At 49.0% G+C, this 20,047-nt stretch overlaps 1 protein-coding gene and 1 long non-coding RNA gene across 4 annotated transcripts in view; one reads left to right on the top strand and one right to left on the bottom strand.

The window, feature by feature from the left end:
• The window catches only part of LOC105469211 (ST6 N-acetylgalactosaminide alpha-2,6-sialyltransferase 1), a 43,507-nt gene extending 24,211 nt beyond the window's left edge, over positions 1-19,296 (top strand). For both annotated transcript variants that reach the window (XM_071083618.1, XM_011719979.3), the window contains exons 2-10: positions 972-1,396; positions 14,396-15,095; positions 16,164-16,332; positions 16,510-16,681; positions 17,291-17,429; positions 17,663-17,766; positions 17,960-18,049; positions 18,137-18,236; positions 18,528-19,296. In XM_071083618.1, the coding sequence (XP_070939719.1) occupies positions 1,266-1,396; positions 14,396-15,095; positions 16,164-16,332; positions 16,510-16,681; positions 17,291-17,429; positions 17,663-17,766; positions 17,960-18,049; positions 18,137-18,236; positions 18,528-18,725 (1,803 nt within the window). In that variant the 5' untranslated portion in view covers positions 972-1,265 and the 3' untranslated portion in view covers positions 18,726-19,296. The remainder of the gene's footprint in view (positions 1-971; positions 1,397-14,395; positions 15,096-16,163; positions 16,333-16,509; positions 16,682-17,290; positions 17,430-17,662; positions 17,767-17,959; positions 18,050-18,136; positions 18,237-18,527) is intronic.
• LOC105469204 (uncharacterized) overlaps positions 1-20,047 on the bottom strand; it is a 100,961-nt gene that overhangs the window by 19,286 nt on the left and 61,628 nt on the right. The gene's annotated exons all lie outside the window — the stretch shown is intronic.

Here is a 20,047-nt window from a genome sequence, read left to right as displayed (position 1 = left end):
TGCTTTGATCAAGGTAGAGTGAATGATTTCTCGTAGGTGCTACTAAGCAGTGGGTAAGAATACAATCGGCCGGGCACAGTGGCTCACACCTGTAATCCTAGCACTTTGGGAGGCCGAGGTGGGTGGATCACGAGGTCAGGAGATTGAGACCATCCTGGCCAGCATGGTCTGGATGTGAAACTCCGTCTCTACTAAAAGTACAAAAATTAACCACGCGTGGTGGTGGGTGCCTGTAGTCCCAGCTATTCGGGAGGCTGAGGCAGGAGAATCACTTGAGGCCGGGAGGCGGAGGTTGCAGTGAACCAAGATTGTACCAGTGCACTCCAGCCTGGTGACAGAGTGAGATTCTGTCTCAAAAAAAAAAAAAAGAGAAAAGAAAAGAAAAATGCAATCACGGCCGGGTGTGGTGGCTGATGCCTGTAATCCCAGCTTTTTGTGAGGCTGAGGTGGGAGGATCACTTAAGTCCAGGAGTTTGAGACCAGCCTGGGCAACATACTGAGACCCATCTCTATTTCTTAAAAAAAGAATGCAACCTCCAGGTCAGTTGGATCTGGACCCCAAGCCAGTGGCTCGCCGTGTGATCTTGGGCTGGCAGTTTGTTCTTGGAGGCCGTTTCCTCCTCTGTGAAATGGAGATGATGACGGCACCCAGCCCCTAGAGTGGCTGTGAGGGTTTCATGAGTGCCTGTGAAGACTCACCAGTGCCCGGCTCAGAGCGAGCCCTCATACGTGCTGGTCATTGTTGTAATGGTCATGATTTCAGATGAGAAACAGGGAAGGTTGAGCTAAAGTGTTGAACATGTGTGTTGGGTGCCTACCACAAACAAAGCATTGTCCATGGCGGCCTCAAGGTGTCTTCATGATAATCCCACAAGGAAGATAACTGCTTTTTCCATTTATATGGAGGCAGATGGGTTAAGTAACCTGACCAAGATGAGATCGCATATAATGTGGTTATTTTTCTCATAAAGCTTGACTTTCAGATATTGGCTTCAGAGACAAAGACAAGGAAGGTGAACGTGTTTGAACATAAGGAGTTTCCCTTCCTTCAAGCCACGCCAGCCTATAAGCCTTTATAAAGCAGTGAAGGCGGTTCCTCCCTTCCCTGGCAGAGACTGATAAACTCAGCACTTGCCGGAGTGGCTCATTGTTAAGACAAAGAGTGTGCACTTCCCGGCCAGGAAACCTGAGCGGTGAGACTCCCAGCTGCCTACATCAAGGCCCCAGGACATGCAGAACCTTCCTCTAGAACCCGACCCACTGCCATGAGGTCCTGCCTGTGGAGATGCAGGCACCTGAGCCAAGGCATCCAGTGGTCCTTGCTCCTGGCTCTCCTGGTCTTCTTTCTCTTCGCCTTGCCCTCCTTTATTAAGGAGCCTCAAACAAAGCCTTCCAGGTAAGATTCTCATCCTTTCCACTCCTCTTATTTCATTCATTTGAGGAAACAGAAAAATGATAGCCCAGGGAGGACAGGGAAAGTCTGAGCCACCTGTGTGTCCACACGGGAGTGTCAGGGGTCAGGAATGTTCTCAAGAACCACTGGGAAGAAAGACTAATGGGAAGACTTGCAGGGAACAGAAGGGGTGGCAGTGGGGAACTAAGACGCCATAGGATGAACATGTCCAGATACCATGGGACCCGTACAGGAGTTTGAGAACTGATGGGTTAGGTCTGCAGAGTGCAGACAGAAGACATGACTGCTTTCCCCTCTGGGACTGTGAGTAATGGCAGCAGCATTGGGTTAGTTCTTACATGCCATTCTCTATGTCCTGAAGCGAAAGAGCCATCCTGTGTTCCACTTGTTTCAGACCCGGACTCACCCTTAGTTTGTGGGTAAAATGGAGGGCCTCCCTCTTAGGGAGGCAGTTTCAATTGTGGACACCAAGTTAATCTTTCAAAAAAACCTTCTAGACCATTTTTCTTAGAAAATACACACATCTCCAGCAGTAAGAGGCCCTTTTCTTTTCTTTTCTTTTCTTTTCTTCTCTTTTGTTTTTGAGACAGAGTCTCACTGTGTTGCCCAGGCTGGAATGCAGTGGCGTGATCTTGGCTCACTGCAACCTCCACCCCCCAGGTTCAAGCCTCAGCTTCCTGAGTAGCTGGGACTACAGGCGCATACCACCAGGCCTGGCTAAGTTTTTGTATTTTTAGTAGAGACAGGGTTTCACCATGTTGGCCAGGCTGGTCTTGAACTCCTGACCTCAAGTGATCTACCCACCTCGGCCTCTCAAAGCACTGGGATGACAGGCGTGAGCCACTGTGCCCAGCCAATAATTTCATTTTACTGTTCTTAAACGTTGAAAGTAATGCAGGTTCTCGTAGAGTTAAAAAAATATATACAGAAAGGTGAAGCAGGAAGTGAGTCTCCCTATTATACCTCCACTTCTGTCCGCTCTTCAAGGTGAGCACTCTTGACACTTGAAGGTACACGGAATTCTATTATTATGCAGCTAACACTGCTACAGTATTTACTATGTGCCAGCCCCTGTTCTAAATGCTTGATGTACGTTAACTCACTAATTCTCATTGTTAAGAGGACACTGAGACACACAGAACTGAAGTGATTCTTCTAAGATCACCCTGCTAGTATGTGGCAGGGCCAAGATTCAAAACCAGGCATTCTGGTGCCATACCCTGTGCTCATTACCTTTATGCTATACAAGCCAGATAGATAGATAGATAGATAGATAGATAGATAGATAGATAGATAGGTAGATAGGCAGATAGATGGACAGATAGATGGATAGATGGATAGATAGATATCTACATATAGCATATAGATATACATACTATATATGCTATATATTGATATACTATATGTCAATATGTAGCATGAGACATATGTATATATAGATATTGTATATAGAGAGATCGACATATACACACATATATATCACATATATATCATATAGATTTACAGATATATGCATAAGAAAGTTATATATATATCTCATATATATGTATATATACATATATATGTATCTCATGCTATATATTGTCCCACAGGTTGACCTTGTAAGTCACACTATATCATGGACATCTTTCCATGTCGGGACATACAGGTCTACTCTCTTCTTTGAACAGTTGCTTAGCATTCCACAGGATAGGTACCGTTTACTTAACCAACCCCTATCAAGTTTCTCACATACCTTTGAGCACTTGCGTAAGTGATTTCTGGGTAGATTTCTCGAAGTGGAATTGCCAAGACAATGGATATGTTTACATGAAATGTCAATGGACACCACTGAATCGTTCTCTCAGAATGCTACACCAACAGGTGTGAGTTCACTTTACCTCCCAGGACCACACTGGCTTTCATTAAGGTTTTGAAGGTTTAATCATCTGATAGGTGAAAGTGTTTCTCTTTTTAATTTGCATTTCTCAGATCACTGATGAATTTGAGGATCTTAACTTTATTAGTCATTTGTATTTTTCCATGAATGACCTGTTCATATCTTTTTTTTTTTTTTTAAGTTATTTATCTTTTTCATATTTGTAGGAGCTTTTTGTGTATTAGGGATGTTAACCTTTTTTTAATCATATATGTTACAATACTTCAAAATGCAGTGGGATAATTTAGGAATCAGAGAGACCGAGGGGTTGAGGAGGATTTATTATTATTATTTAGGTGCACCGGCTCAGATTAACATCCAAAAAAAACTGAGCCCCAAACAAAGAGTCAGGTTACCTTTTAAGCATTTTTTGGGGCTGGGGGAGATCTGTGCAGGGGGAAGCGTATTACAGAAGCAAGAAACAAAGTCAATTGAGACATGCATTACATCATTTCTTACTTTTCAAGGAGAAATATGTTTTACGACTTGAGTTTATTTGCCTAGTGACCTTGCAGCTGCACAGCTAGAGAAACAGGGTCTTTGCCATGCCTGGGAAAGGAGAGATAAGGCTCACTAGCCACAGTCAGAAAAACAGGCAGTTAATTTTTAGAGAATTCCACCTCTTTTTCTTTCTTAGGGGGAATTGGGGTTTTTTTTTTACATACATCTGAGTTTTTGCTTACACATTCTTTAATTTCTTTTAATTCCTGTTTCAAAATATCTTGTTCAGCCTGACATTTGTTCAGTTGTATTTCATTGTTTGTGATATCGTATGTCACACAGAAGTCTCTCTTTTCCTTTATGGTCAGTGGACTTCGTGCAATTTTTAGGAAGGTCATTCCCACCCCTAACATTATATACATTTTCTTTTACACTTTCTACTGATATTTCTGTACTTTTGTTCTTTAAGCTTAATAGGAATCCATCAGAAATTTACTTTTGTGGCCGGGCGCGGTGGCTCAAGCCTGTAATCCCAGCACTTTGGGAGGCCGAGACGGGCGGATCACGAGGTCAGGAGATCGAGACCATCCTGGCTAACATGGTGAAACCCCGTCTCTACTAAAAAATACAAAAAACTAGCCGGGCGAAGTGGCGGGCGCCTGTGGTCCCAGCTACTCGGGAGGCTGAGGCAGGAGAATGGTGTGAACCCGGGAGGTGGAGCTTGCAGTGAGCTGAGATCCGGCCACTGCACTCCAGCCTGGGTGACAGAGCCAGACTCAGTCTCAAACAAAAAAAAAAAAAAAAAGAAATTTACTTTTGTGTATGATGTGAATATAGGTTTGTGTTTGTTGGAACTCTTGATTGCAACTGACAAAAACCCAAGACAAGCTAGCTTAGATAAGATGACAGGGGAGGAGAGAAGCTCAGAGGGTTAGAGTCCTTCTGGGGCGACGTTTTGGGGTGGGAGTGGGCTGCCCGAGAGTCACTCATAGTGACCGGGCCTGGCCTTTCCAGCAGATACCACATGCCCTGGAGTTGAGGGGCAAATGTTAAGTAGAGTGGCGTCTGGTTCTGGTCTAGAGATTTCTGAAGGCAGGAAGTTGTTGGAACTGTCCACAATGTAATGTACCTGGGAAGAGACAGAACCACCCTGCCCCTCCCTCCCAGGTCTTCACAGCCCAGAAGGCAGTGGAAGGGAAGTTCAGCGCTTCCTGGTGGGAGGGCAGAGGCCACAGTCCTCACCTGCCCAGTTACCTGCTGGAGCAGTAATGGGACACTCACTCCAGAACAGTGTTGGGGACACTAAATGCCGCAGGGGGCAGTGGGAGACGTGATCCTAGAAAGGACCCTCCTGCGGGGATTCTCAGTGTAAAGGAGAACCCCTCCCCAGAGAAACCACATTTACTAATGTGCAGAGACCACCAAGTGCGCAGGGGCCCCCAACATCAGACAGAAGCTGAATGAACCTCAGGGCAGGCAGGGACCCCCAGCCCCACCCTCCAAGACAGGCGCTCACTTAAGTAACCATACAGGAGGAGTTACAACTTGAAAAAAGAGGGGGAGTTTTCTTTTACTGCCCCCCTCTCTCCAGCTCCCCCAATCTCCCCCTCATCTCATCCCCCATGTCTCCTACCCCCACTCCCCACCTCCAGCAGCCAAGGTCTGAGCTCTGGCCTGGCTGGCTTGGTGGAATAAAAGAGTTTAGAGCCAGGTAGAGCAGCTAGTGTGTGTGTGTGTGTTTATCATGTAATTACATGAATTTGTGAGATTACATGAATTATGTAATTTCTTTTATTTATTTATTTTTCAAGATGGAGTCTGACTCTGTCGCCCAGGCTGGAGTGCAGTGGTGCGATCTTGGCTTATTGCAACCTCACCTCCCAGGTTCAAGCGATTATCCTGCCTCAGCCTCCAGAGTATCTGGAACTACAGACGCACACCACCATGCCCGGCTAATTATTGTATTTTTAGTGGAGACGGGGTTTCGCCATATTGGCCAGGCTGGTCCTGAATTCCTGGCCTCAAGCGATCTACCTGCCTCAGCCTCCCAAAGTGGTGGGATCACAGGCATGAGTGACTGAGCCTGGCCAGCATTGTCTTATTGTCTGTGTTTCCTCAGTGCTTTGAACAGGGCCTGGACCCAGTGAAGGTGCTTTATAAAATGCTTGTTGATGAAAGAATGAATTTGTCACCTTAAAAAACATGCCAAAACGTTTAAACTTTATGGCTCTCAAAAACTTTAGAGTAAGGGAGTTAACTTGAGTAAATTCATGCTTTATGTAGAGTACTCTGTCAATAGATTACAGGATGGATGATCGGGGGAACGTGGTTTTAGAGGGGATAGTTCAGAGGCCATTGCAATGGTTTAGGATAGCATTAATAAGACCTCGAGCAAGGACAGTGTGAATAGGAAGAAAGGACTGAGAAGAAGTCAGATCAGCTGGACTTGGCAACAAATAGGATGGTGGGAGGAGTGTAGCAGAAGAACTTCAAGACAATTCTATGAGGTCGGGCACAGTGGCTCACGCCTGTAATCCCAGCACTTTGGGAGGCCGAGGCGAGCGGATCACCTGAGGTCAGGAGTTCGAGACCAGCCTGACCAACATGGTGAAACCCTGTCTCTCCTAAAAAATACAAAAATTAGCCAGGCATGGTCCGGTGCCTGTAATTCCAGCTACTTGGGAGACTGAGGCAGGGAGAATTGCCTGAATCCGGGAGGCGGAGCTTGCTGTGAGCCAAGAGCGTGCCATGGTACTCCAGCCTGGGCAGCAAGAGTGAAACTCTATCTAAAAAAAATAATAGTAATAATTAATAAATAAATAAAAACACAAAAATTAGCCAGGCGTGGTGGCGGTTGCCTGTAATCCCAGCTACTCAGGAGGCTATTATCGCTTTTATCACAGAGAATCGCTTGAACTCAGGAGGCAAAGGTTGCAGTGAGCTAAGATTGCTCCACTGCAGTGCAGCCTGGGTGACACAGCAAGACTCTGTCTCAAAAAAATAAAAATAAAAAAGCCAATTCTGTGATTTCAAACCCATCGGGCTATCTCTCATATCATCTTAGACACACCCACGTGCATCATGTGTTCACTGATGTGTAGATGTCATCTAAGACTATGTCTCTGCTTGGCTTCCATCATCCAGTGTAAATGTTTTGGAAGACCTATGCTTGTTTTAGCTTTGGAGATGGCAATTAAGAGTGAGCTGTAAAAACAGACCTGCGGGTTCTGTTTGTCAGTTTCTTGCTGTCACTTTATTTTCTCCAGTCTGGCCAGCATGGCAAAAATTCCATCTTTACTAAAAATATGAAAATTAGCCGGGCACGGTGGCGCGTACATGGAATCCCAGGTACTCAGGGGGTTGAGGCAGGAGAATCGCTCGAACCTCGGTTTCCAGTGAGCCGAGATCATGCCACTGCACTCTAGCCTGGACAACAGAGTGAGGCTCTGTGTCCAAAAAGAAAAGAAAAGAACTTTATTTTCTATCACCTCCTGATTGCTGATTCTGAACTCCCATCCACCAAGCTTCAGGAAAACTTAATCTCAGTTGTTCCTGCTCCTCTGCAGGATGGTATTAAGGGCTCTAGTTCAGCTGATGCCGTGCCAAGGCATGAGAGTGGGTTGCTGACTCTTAGCTATTGAGTCGCTGCTGAAACAGTCATTGTTCCTGCTGCTTGGCTCTTTCAGGTCCACCTGGCTTATATGTGAGAGACTTTTCTTTTTTTTTTCTTTTTTTGAAACGGAGTCTCGCTCTGTTGTCCAGGCTGGAGTGCAGTGGTGCGATCTCGGCTCAGTGTGAGACTTTTCTGACACTGTCTGTGGTCCTCTCTTCCTAGGCTCAGGATTCATTTTTTTTTCAGGGGTCTTGTTAGACCCTTGGAACACTGCCAGGAAGCAGGGTCCTCTGACCTTGGTACCCACAGATCCTTCCTTCTCTCATTCCCGCCACCCAGCAGAGTAAATCTTTCCAGGGAAAGGGCAATGGTAGGAGGAAGTAATAAAGTCCTTCCCTCATAACTTCTCCAAGATTGATCTGTTTCACTACATCTTGAACGTGGAACCGAATCTTAACTGCTGGGGGCATGGGAGTGGGGTGGAGAGGGAAACAATTAAATAACATTTCAAAATATTATATAATTATATTCAAACGCATGACAGGCATAGAAAAGGGATCCAGCTGTTCATGCCCTGAGGTACTAACAAGAGATTCTTTGAAGGGACTGGGATAATAGGAGGTTGCTATCCTTTCATGTTTGAAAGCAGCTTCTGCTTGTTCCGTAATAAGCACACATTGCTTTTATAAAAATAAAAATAATTCATAAAAGTTCACTTCTGAAGACTCAGGAGAGAAAGACTCAGCTTAGGTAACCCCTCCATACCAAAGTATCCCCCGAGCAGAACTGCCTCCCTAGGCTGTCACCACAGCCTTGCATACATATGACTAATATCATCATACCGATGACACTTTAAGGCAGCTCATTATACTCATGTCTGTTTCTCTTATAGACTGTGAGCCTCTTAACACCAGTGACCATTGCTTTTTTAACTTTAATCTCTAGCAGATACCTCTGCATGCCTGACATGCATGGCTACTCAATGAATATTGCAGAATAAACATTGCATTGTGTTTTCAAACTCTCGTAGAACTTTCCATAAGGTGTCTCATTTAGTTAGTTTGTTGTTGTTGTTGTTGTTTTGAGACAGAGTCTCTCTTTGCTGTCCAGACTGGAATGCAGTGGTGCGATCTCTGCTCACTGCAACCTCCACCTCCCAGGCACAAGCAATTCTCCTGCCTCAGCCTCCTGAGTAGCTGGGATGACAGGCATGCACCACCACACCCAGCTTATGTTTGTATTTTTAGTAGAGACAGGGTTTCACTGTGTTGGCCAGGCTGGTCTCGAATTCCTGACCTCAAGTGATCTGCCTGCTTCAGCCTCCCAAAGTGCTGGGATTACAGGCATGAGCCACCACGCCTGACCTGTTTGTGTATTTTACAGGCAGAGGACATCTAACTTTCAAACCAGCTGACTGGCATTCTGGCCCACAGTGAGTTCAGCTAGGTGAAGGGCATCTCTTAGAATGCTGGGGACCCATCTGTTCAGGGGGAGCACTGGAAGGTGGATCCAGCCACTGAAGTATGATGAGCAGCAACTGACTCATTTTTCCTGTTTTCTCTCAAGTCTCAGACCATAACATCCCCACTAGGATCTCACCACTAAGACTGAGGTGGCTGAAAACCACCACACAGGCTTTGATTTCAAAAAAGAACACTCAGAATACAAGAGAATATGGATTTCTGCCATTTTTTCCAGTATACAAAGGGAATTGAGGCAATCATATAGCTTTTAGTCACAGAAGCAGCATATAGACACATCCAAAGTCAAAGTAAAGTTGTAAAAATAAAGCATTCATTTGCTTTTAGAAAACTTTCAGGATTTTCCAAGGAAAATAAACTTTGGAGTTTGTTTTTTGTTTTTGTTTTTTTGAGACAGAGTCTTGCTGTGTCACTCAGGCTGGAGTGCAGTGGTGCAATCTCAGCTCACTGCAACCTCTGCCTCCTGAGTTCAAGTGATTCTCCTGCCTCAGCCTCCCAAGTAGCTAGGTTTACAGGTGCCCACCACCATGCCCAGCTAATTTTTATATTTTTAGTAGAGACGGGGTTTCACCATGTTGGCCAGGCTGGTCTCGAACTCCTGACTTCAGGTGATCCGCCTCCCCGCCTTGGCCTCCCAAAGTGCTGGGACTACAGGTGTGAGTCTCCACACCCAGCCAACTTTGGAGTTTGAAAAGAAAAGCAGAATATGGCTGGTTTCTATTTCACATGAGACAGGAGACCCTGAGCGCTGATCAAACACCAAAAGGGGGCTGGAATAGCCTCCGTGGATACCAGGGAGTCCTGGAAACTCCAGGCCCGGCTAACAACATGGGGCACAGGAGGCAGGAGCAGTTGAAGGTAGAGAGCTCCGCAGCAGGGAGTGGAGAGAGACACAGGGCAGAGCGAAGGGATGGTTTGTCTTCCTTTCAAGGAGAAGCAGCAACAAAGCTGTGGGAACCAAATATGAAACCTGGAAGAGGAAAGCTTGCCCAGCCTGGGGGCCTGAGATAAAATGAGGACAAAGTTGATGGTGGGGACTGAGAGAGACCCCAGGAGTTAGGGACGTGAACAGAGGCGAATCTGTGTGACCAGCCATTCGCCACATACCAGGCGCAACTCACCTGCAGCCACTTCCAGTCTCCGTGCCATAGAAGGCGGGAGCCCAGGTGAAAAATTATTTACAGAATCAAAGGAATCTTTTCAGCTCTTTTCTTATCCTCCATAAAATAATCTTCTACTCCTACTGGCTTTATTAGTCAGTGACCTTTGATTGCGGTATTTTTTTCAAATTTCAGTTTCAGCCTCTTCAATATCCTAGTCAACTTCAACATTTCTGTGTTATCTCTTGTACTATATTCTTGGAAAATACCGCTCTCTGGCCAATAGGTGTGTCATGGCTGCAGGCATAAATGAACTTTGAACCTTTTGCCACATCTTCACTTCCAGGTATTTCCAGGTAAGGAAATGCCTATCTCAACACCCACACCCCTTGGTGATGTGCACTTAAGAATATAGAAGGTAGCTGGGCCTGGTGGCGCATGCACCTGTAGTCCCAGCTACTCAGGAGGCCAAGGCAGGAGACTCATTTGAGCCCGGGAGGTCGAGGCTGCAATGAGCTGTGAACACGCCACTGCCCTCCAGCCTAGGCAACAGAGACTCAGTCTCAAAAAAAAAAAAAAGGAAAAAATATATATACAGAGAGGGAGGAGGTTGCCAAATAATTATTTTCCTGTTTCTTTGTGCAATTCTTGTTCATGATAAATCGATTGATTATTATTACTATTTGAGATGGAGTTTCACTCTTGTTGCCCAGGCTGGAATGCAATGGCATGATCTCGGCTCACCGCAACCTCCGCCTCCCACGTTCAAGCAATTCTCCGGCCTCAGCCTCCCAAGTAGCTGGGATTACAGGCATGTGCCACCATGTCCAGCTAATTTTGTATTTTTAGTAGAGATGGTGTTTCTCCATGCTGGTCAGGCTGGTCTCAAACTCCCCACCTCACGTGATCCACCCACCTTGGCCTCCCAAAGTGCTGGGATTACAGGTGTGAGCCACCATGCCTGGCCATTATTATTATTTTTTAATTGAGACAGAGTCTTGCTCTGTCGCCCAGGCTGGAGTGCAATAGCACAATCTCGACTCATTGCAACCTCTGCTGCCCAGTGTGCCTCAGCCTCCCAAGTAGCTGGGACTACAGGTGCGTGCCACCACGCCTGACTAATTTTTTTTGTATTTTTAGTAGAGACGGGGCTTCACCATGTTGGCCAGGCTGGTCTTGAACTCCTGACCTCAGGTGATCTGCCCGCCTCGGCCTCCCAAAATGCTGGCACTACAGGCATGAGCCACCTCACCCAGCCAATAAATTCATTTATTAAAGTACATTTTATATTTTTACTTCCCCAGTAGATTACGATTATGCAGGTAAGTTGCTTTTTGCTTGGGTATGATCCATGATTAATTTTCCTGTGCCTCCGGACTAGAAGTCATTAATGGAAAAAAGCCTTCCCACACCCCAGCCTACCTCACAGGGTCAGACCACACAGGGCCGAACACGTTGAATACAGGGCACTCAGCATATGGACACAATGTGAGCATTTAGTAAATACCATGCATGAGAATAAGGAAATGCCTCTCTCAACACCCCAGCCCTAGCAATCAGAGGTGTATTTAATTATAGGGAATTAAATGAAACTTAATTACATAATTTTGTCACTACCTGGGTTATTGCTGTGACTTCCTGCAAAACCCGAACGAGTCACCAATCAATTGTGGATTTGTGGTGGAAGAGGGCTTCCAGGAGTCACTGCACCATTCCTGCCGCCAGACAGGGCTCCAGAGAGGAGTGCCTTACCTCTTCAGGGTCACTTTGACCACTAAGCAGACGGCCAGCTGTCCGTGCTATGTGGCTTGAGATGTGTGATGTCAAAAACTACCCCCTGCCTCCTCATGTCTCCCCGCCACGGCCAAGTTAAGGGGCCTGCCAGCCAGGCAGCTACGTCCATGAAAATGTTCGAGATAGGGAAAATGTCGTTCAGCAGAATTCCTCTCTGCAGAGTGCTGCCGGAGTTTGGAAGGGAAGTTTCCATAGGCTTCTTGAGGTTGGGGATTGGGAAATGAATCTACCAAGAGGCTTTGCTGGGTAACAAGAGCTGTTTGTTAAACCGAGTGAACAGCTTGGATTTTGCTGAATGGCCCAAGCGAGCTTGGGGCTTACACTGAGTAGTCAGACCAAGAGGAGTGGCAAGCCTCACACCCGCCCGCCCACAGCACTCAGACCTTCTACCAGGCAAATGTGGAATGAATTGATCAAGAATGTGTTCTTCACTCACTCAGGTTTTTCACTCTGTGTTGAGTGGCATTCTTTCAGAATGGATACTTTGGGGGTGTCTTCCCAGTTCATGAACCAATAACCCCCTCTTCCTCTTAAAAGTGTCCTCCTCCCATGCACAGAGTGAGCCCCAGAATGTCACATAGTATGTGACCAAGACTCCTGGAAAGGGATGGAGATAGGACCCAAGGGGGCCACAGTCTTCTCCTGCAAGAGTGAAAAATTGGGAGCAAAGAGAGTCCACAGTCCCCAGCACAGGTGTTATGGGATGGCAATCTTCCCCCAGCCCGTGGGCTGGAGAGCAGAGGAGACCTGTCTGCAGAGACAGAAAGAAAGAGAAGAAGAAAGCTGATTCAGAGGGAGAGGTGAGATGGAGATAAAGTCTTAGAGAGAGATTCCTGGTTCCAAGCCCTCCCAGAGGCTCAACTACTTCCTGCTCTTGGGTTCCTTAAAACACTTTCTATTCTTATAATAAATTTTTCCTTTTCTTTTTCTTAGTTGAAACTGAAAAATACAGAAAGAATTAGGGTTTGAAGCCCATTAGCCTTTTTGGGATGCTCCATATCTCAGTCCAACCCTGCCCTGAGGCCCATCTCTCCTTTCTGGTCAGAAATCTCTCTCATCCAAGCTACTTCTCTGAGTCATATAACAAAGGCAGAGGCATTTTCTAAGCAAGTCCAGTTAAAAATGTGTGTGTTTAGGCCAGATGCGGTGTCTCACGCCTGTAATACCAACACTCTGGTAGGCCAAGGCCAGAGGATCACTTGAGGTGAGGAATTTGAGACCAGCCTGGGCAACACAGTGAGACCCAGTCTCTAAAAACACAGACGCGCACACGCGCACACACACCGCCCCCGCCCCGCCTCCACATACACACAGATTAGCTGGGCATGGTGGTGCATGCCTGTAGTCCCAGCTACTTGAGAGGCTGAGGCCAGAGGATCGCTTGAGCCCAGGAGTTTGAGGCTGCAGTAAGCTATGATGTGCTACTGCACTCCAACCTGGGTGACAGAGAAAGACCCTGTCTCTTAAAGAAAAAAAAAAAAGGTTGGGGGCGGTGGCTCGCACCTGTAAAATACCAGCACTTTGGGAGGCCGAAGAGGGCAGATCATGAGATCAAGAGATCAAGACCATTCTGGCCAACATGGTGAAACCCCATCTCTACTAAAAATACAAAAAGAAAATTAGCCAAGCATGGTGGCATGCGCCTGTAATCCCAGCTACTCGGAAGGCTAAGGCTGGGGAATTGTTTGAATCAGAGAGGTGGAGGGTGCAGTGAACTGAGATCGCGTCACTGCACTCCAGCTTGGGCGACAGAACCAGACTCCATCTCAAAAAAAAAAAGGTGTTTCAAGGAGGAAGGATCCCTGGGAGGTAAGGAGGAAGAACTGTCAGCTGTCAGCCCTTTCCTAACACCCCTGGGAAATTTAGGCTTCAGTTTCAAGGTCAGAATAGAGATTGCCCCCACTGGAAACCCTGAATAAATGTGTTGCTCTGAGGCTGAGAAAGGCTGGAAATACCAGCTAGGGTCAGCTGCAGCTCAGGCGGGGAGGCCCTAATGGAGGAAGGGCTCGCCTAGGTAATCATCCTGCTTCCAATATTGCCTTGGCCGGCCCTGCGTTTCTCCAGTGATCAACAACCTTTGTTTCCTGCCTTAAATAACAATAATCGTGTATTACATAGGTCCAAGGTCTGTGCCTTATTCAAATTTGTATTCCCAGTGCCTGCACAGCACACTGCACAGAATAGACATTTAGTAAACGTTTGTTGGATAAGATGCTCTCCTGTATGTCCTACGTACGTATCTCAAATTCTATTCCGCTTTTGTCTGAATCTATTTTCTGGCCGGGCGCAGTGGCTCACACCTATCATCCCAATACTTTGGGAGGCCGAGGCAGGTTGATCACTGGGCAGGTCAGGAGTTTGAGATCAGCCTGGCCAATTTGGTGAAACCCCCATCTCTACTAAAAATACAAAAATTAGCCAGGCTGGTGGCAGGCTACTCGGGACAGGAGAATCACTTGAACCCAGGAGATGGAGGTTGCAGTGAGCTGAGATTGCACTACTGCACTCCAGCCTGGATGACACAGCAAGACTCTGTCTCAAAAAAATAAAAAAAATAAAAAAAAAAAAACTACTTATGCTTCTGACCTGTTTCCACAATCTTCAGCCTTCATCAAAGGTTATCTCTGTCCCTAGGCATCAACGCACAGAGAACATTAAAGAAAGGTCTCCACAGTCCCTGGCAAAGCCTAAGTCCCAGGCACCCGCAAGAGCAAGGAGGACAACCATCTATGCAGAGCCAGTGCCAGAGAACAATACCCTCAACATGCAAACCCAGCCCAAAGCCCACACCACCGGAGACACAGGAAAGGAGGCCAACCAGACACCACCGGAGGAGCAGGACAAGGCGCCCGACGCAGCACAGACGGCAGCATGGAAGAGCCCAGAAAAAGAGAAAACCACAGTGAACACACTGTCACCCAGAGGGCAAGAAGCAGGGATGGCCTCTGGCAGGACAGAGGCACAGTCATGGAAGAGCCAGGACACAAAGACGACCCAAGGAAATGGGGGCCAGACCAGGAAGCTGACGGCCACCAGGACGGTGTCGGTGAAGCACCAGGGCAAAGCGGCGACCACGGCCAAGACGCTCATTCCCAAAAGTCGGCCGCTTATGCTGGCCCCCACAGGAGCAGTGTCAACAAGGACAAGACAGAAAGGACTGACCACGGCAGTCATCCCACCCAAGGAGAAGAAAGCTCAGGTCACCCCACCCCCTGCCCCTTTCCAGAGCCCCACGACGCACAGAAACCAAAGCCTGAAGGCTGCCAACTTCAAGTCTGAGCCTCGGTGGGATTTTGAGGAAAAATACAGCTTCGAAATAGGAGGCCTTCAGACGGTGAGTTTTTGCCACCACCCCTTCCCTCTGACTCCCATGCCCACCCTCTCCTCAGCTCCTGGGCTCTGCTTCTAGATTTGGTCTTGTCCTGCCCCAAGCTCATTATGAGGCAGAGCTCAGCCCTACAAGACTCTGCCCCACCCATCCTTCCAATGATGGCCACAATGGGGGAGAGGAGCAGCAGGCTCCGGACCCCTGGTGTGAACGGCATAAGCGGGGTGAGTGAGATAGGACCTGCCCTGGAGCTCCTGAGGCCTGGAGGTCACCCATCTGGGGTAACAGAGTGTGATCTACTCTGGGGCTTGGCCCCTGAATCCCCATCCTCTCGCAGGGGCTGCAGGGGAGGGACTCACAGACAAGGATACCCCAAGCTCACGCCTAGCTCTGGCCTCCAGGAATGCCTTGTCTTCCCTGCAAAGCCAATTCCACAGCCTTCACTCTCTCCCAACCCTAAGGAAACAGTCTGACTTAACCACACCCGCCCACATGGTCCTTCTCACCTGTCCTTGCACAGAGGGGCAGTATCCAAAATGTGTATGTTGCTGGGTATACGCCTGCAGTCCCAGCTACTCAGGAGGCTGAGGCAGGAGGGTCACTTGAGGTTAAAGTGAGCTATGATGGTACCACTGCACTCCAGCCTGGGCAACAGAGTGAGACCCTGCCGCGAAGAAGGAATGATCAACGGAAGGAAGGAAGGAAGGGAGGGAGGCAGGGAGGGAGGGAGGGAGGGAGAAGGCCCACAAAATGCACACATTTATACACATATGACTGCAAGCATGGCCCTGACAGCACACCGGACACATGCCACATTCCCAAGATGCGGCCCCTCTCACACTTACAAAGGTGCATTTGCCTTGACGGCCGAGAACACCCATTTTCCAGAACCCTCAGGACCAAAATGAGCCCAGACAATGGGGAGGGGAGGGTGAGCAGACCCTCAGAACAGGATGGAAGAGGTAGCAGAGGCTGTGCCTTCCAAACTGTGAGCCCCAGCCCTTCTTGCAGTGGTGCAGCTCCCGGCCGATGGCCTGAGTCTCTCCCTTCCTGGCTTCGTCCTCCTACATATAGACTTGCCCTGACTCCGTGAAGATCAAAGCCTCCAGGTCGCTGTGGCTCCAGAAACTCTTTCTGCCCAACCTTACTCTCTTCCTGGACTCCAGACACTTCAACCGGAGTGAGTGGGACCGCCTGGAACACTTTGCACCACCCTTTGGCTTCATGGAGCTCAACTACTCCTGTGAGTCCTCACCCCAGGGGAGGGTGTGCAGTAGGCCGGGGCAGAGGGCAGAGGGCAGAGGGCAGCTGGCTTTCTGGTCCGCCTCTTCCCTGGGGTTGGCCAGACCTGGGAGGAATGAAGGGTCAGACTCTTGTCCCTCCCAGGGCTCTGAATACAGCACCCCCACTCTTGTTCCAGTGGTGCAGAAGGTCGTGACACGCTTCCCTCCAGTGCCCCAGCAGCAGCTGCTCCTGGCCAGCCTCCCTGCTGGGAGCCGCCGGTGCATCACCTGTGCCGTGGTGGGCAATGGGGGCATCCTGAACAACTCCCACATGGGCCAGGAGATAGACAGTCATGACTACGTGTTCCGGTAAGCTGTCCCCACCCAAGCTCCCCTCTCCAGCCCCTCTCCAGCCCCTCTCCTGCTCCTCTCCTGCCCCTCTCCAGCCCCTCTCCTGCCCCTCTCCTGCCCCTCTCCTGCTCCTCTCCAGCCCCTCTCCTGCCCCTCTCCTGCCCCTCTCCTGCCCCTCTCCTGCCCCTCTCCTGCCCCTCTCCTGCTCCTCTCCTGCCCCTCTCCTGCCCCTCTCCTGCTCCTCTCCAGCCCCTCTCCTGCTCCTCTCCAGCCCCTCTCCTGCCCCTCTCCTGCTCCTCTCCAGCCCCTCTCCTGCTCCTCTCCTGCCCCTCTCCTGCTCCTCTCCAGCCCCTCTCCAGCCCCTCTCCTGCTCCTCTCCTGCTCCTCTCCTGCCCCTCTCCTGCTCCTCTCCTGCCCCTCTCCTGCTCCTCTCCTGCAGACAGGGACTCTTCTGAGAGACCCCTAGGATGTTCCATGGCTGCATCTGGAAGGTGGAATTCCTGGGCTCTCCAGAGAATTTCAGCACGTAACTGCTACCTCCCCCATTTCTCCTTCCTTTCCCCATCCACCTACACAAATCTCCCTCCTCTGCTCACCTGTTCCATCTGATTGTATCTTTCTGCACAGATTGAGCGGAGCTCTCATTAAAGGCTACGAACAGGATGTGGGGACTCGGACATCCTTCTACGGCTTTACTGCCTTCTCCCTGACCCAGTCACTCCTTATATTGGGCAATCGGGGCTTCAAGAACGTGCCTCTCGGGATGGTGAGCAAAGAGGAAGGAGCCTGGCCACAGCCAGACTCTGGATGAGGGAGCGCACAGGGGAGAAGCGAGAGGAGAGGCTTTCCTCCGGATGGAGTCTGCATGAAAGGGCAGGAGTGGGGAGGACAGTGAGACCAGTCCAGGGGAGAGCAAGTGGGCAGTTGGAGTCAGAGCTGGGCCCCAGCTGGTTGTCCTGAGGCAGGACTTTTGGGCCACTCCCTGTCCTTGGTCCTCAGGACGTCCGCTACTTGCACTTCCTGGAAGGCACCCGGGACTATGAGTGGCTGGAAGCGCTGCTTATGAATCAGACGGTGACGTCAAAAAACCTTTTCTGGTTCAGGTACCCATTTTCCTCCCGCCCTCCCCTTATCCCAGCCTGAGTCATGTCGTGAGTGGCTCTAAAGGGTTGGACAGGTGGGGACAGCCTTAGCTATCACCTGGAGATGGGATACCAGTCATGCTCATGACCCTGACTTGGCCCACCCCAGGCCAGGTAAGGGAGCTGGGTCTGAATGGCGCCTTCCTAACCACAGGCACAGACCCCAGGAAGCTTTTCGGGAAGCCCTGCACATGGACAGGTACCTGTTGCTGCACCCAGACTTTCTCCGATACATGAAGAACAGGTTAGAGCAGAAAGCACATGACACGTAGCCCAGGTCCCTGTTATCCTTGCAGCCTCCTGACAGTTGGGGGCTTGGGGCATTTCACAGGTTTCTGAGGTCTAAGACCCTGGATGGTGCCCACTGGAGGATATACCGCCCCACCACTGGGGCCCTCCTGCTGCTCACTGCCCTTCAGCTCTGTGACCAGGTAAGGCTCCACTGCAGCTACAGAAATACCTGAAGAAACAGCTCTGGGGCTATTCCTGGGCCTGCTCAGCACAGGACAATGGATGGGCTGGGCGCACAGCCCTGGTGGGAAGGAGGGTGGGCATGAGTATGGGTGCATGCAGTTATGTGTGCGTGTCCAGGGACCTGCACCCAGACCCCTAGGGATGGTGCCGGGGAAAAGAGCCCCCACCCCTCAACACAGAATTAGCCATGAGAAGAAGCCTGGGCGACAGCAGCTACAAGCCCTGTTTCTCCTCCAACCTTGATGTAGGTGAGTGCCTATGGCTTCATCACCGAGGGCCACGAGCGCTTTTCTGATCACTACTATGATACATCATGGAAGCGGCTGATCTTTTACATAAATCATGACTTCAAGCTGGAGAGAGAAGTCTGGAAGCGGCTACACGATGAAGGGATAATCTGGCTATACCAGCGTCCCGGTCCTGGAACTACCAAAGCCAAGAACTGACCGGGGCCTGGGCTGCTGTGGTCTCCTTGCCCGCTCCAAGGCACAGGATACAGTGGGACTCTTGAGACTCTTTGATCATTTCCCAGGGCTCAGACCAAGCTCCAAGCCCTTCAGGAGTTCCAAGGGAACACAGCTCTCTCAAGATGGCAAATGGCTAAGTAAGAGTCTGAAGTTCTTCAGTACACGGCTGTCGGTCCTGGTGGAGATTCCTGAGGCCAGGGATTTTTAACTGAATGGGGTGATGAGTGGTGGATACCACAATTCCTGGTGAAAAACACTCTTCCAGCCCAAAAGCTTCTTGATGCAGAGAAAAGAGCCTGGATTTACAGAAACATATAGATCTAGTTTGAATTCCAGACCGAGTTTGCAGTTGTGAAATCTTGAAGGTATTACTTAACTTCACTACAGATTGTCTAGAAGATCTTTCTAGGGGTTATCTGATTCTAGAAGGGTCTATACCTGTCCTTGTCTTTAAGCTATTTGACAGCTCTACGTGTTGTAGAAAACTGATAATAATACAAATGATTGTTGTCCATGGAAATGCAAATAAATTTTGTACAGTGAAGGTGCACCTTAGTTGTCACTCCGTGGATAGGGACCAGTTTTCCACGTGGTCCCTTTCATTCTTCTATTCTCCCCATTAACCTGCTTTCTTTCTCAAACCCCCACGACGAGAACTGAGCTAAGCCAAAGACATTTCAGTTCATCTTACCCTTTGAGCTCTATCTGCATGATTTGGACTCTGGAGCCTGGAAAAACCCCTAACAATTCTAAATAAAATAAAGTGGCCAAGCATGGTGGCCTGTAATCCCAGCACTTTGGAGGCCGAGGCAGGCAGATCACTTGAGGCCAGGAGATCGAGACCAGCCTGGCCAACATGGTGAAACCCCATCTCTACTAAAAATACAAAAGTAAGCCGGGCGTGGTGGTGGGCGCCTGTAATCCCAGCTACTCGGGAGGCTGAGACAGGAGAATCACTTGAACCTAGGAGGCGGAGGTTGCAGTGAGCTGAGATTGCACCACTGCACTCCAGCCTGGGCGTCAGAGAGAGACTCCGTCTCAAAAAATAATAAAAAATAATAATAATAACAAATAAATACATAAGCAAATAGAATAAAGGACCCTTGATAGGAGAGTGGAAGCGAGACAGAGGAGCTACCCTTTAGACTTCATGGTAGAGGGGACCAATGGGACAGGGATTTGCTTTGCACTAAAAGGGTGCAGTGCCAGCTCCGGGCGGCAGGTGGCGGCAGCTCGGCGCCCTGTTGTTCGCGGGGCCCTGTCCTCCGCGGCACCCCAGGCTCCTTAGTTCTGCACACGGG

The sequence above is a fragment of the Macaca nemestrina genome, chromosome 17, assembly GCF_043159975.1.
Source record: "Macaca nemestrina isolate mMacNem1 chromosome 17, mMacNem.hap1, whole genome shotgun sequence".
Lineage (NCBI taxonomy): Eukaryota > Metazoa > Chordata > Mammalia > Primates > Cercopithecidae > Macaca > Macaca nemestrina.
The sequence above is the reverse complement of the archived record's forward strand: the minus strand, read 5'-3'. Positions and strand labels throughout refer to the sequence as shown.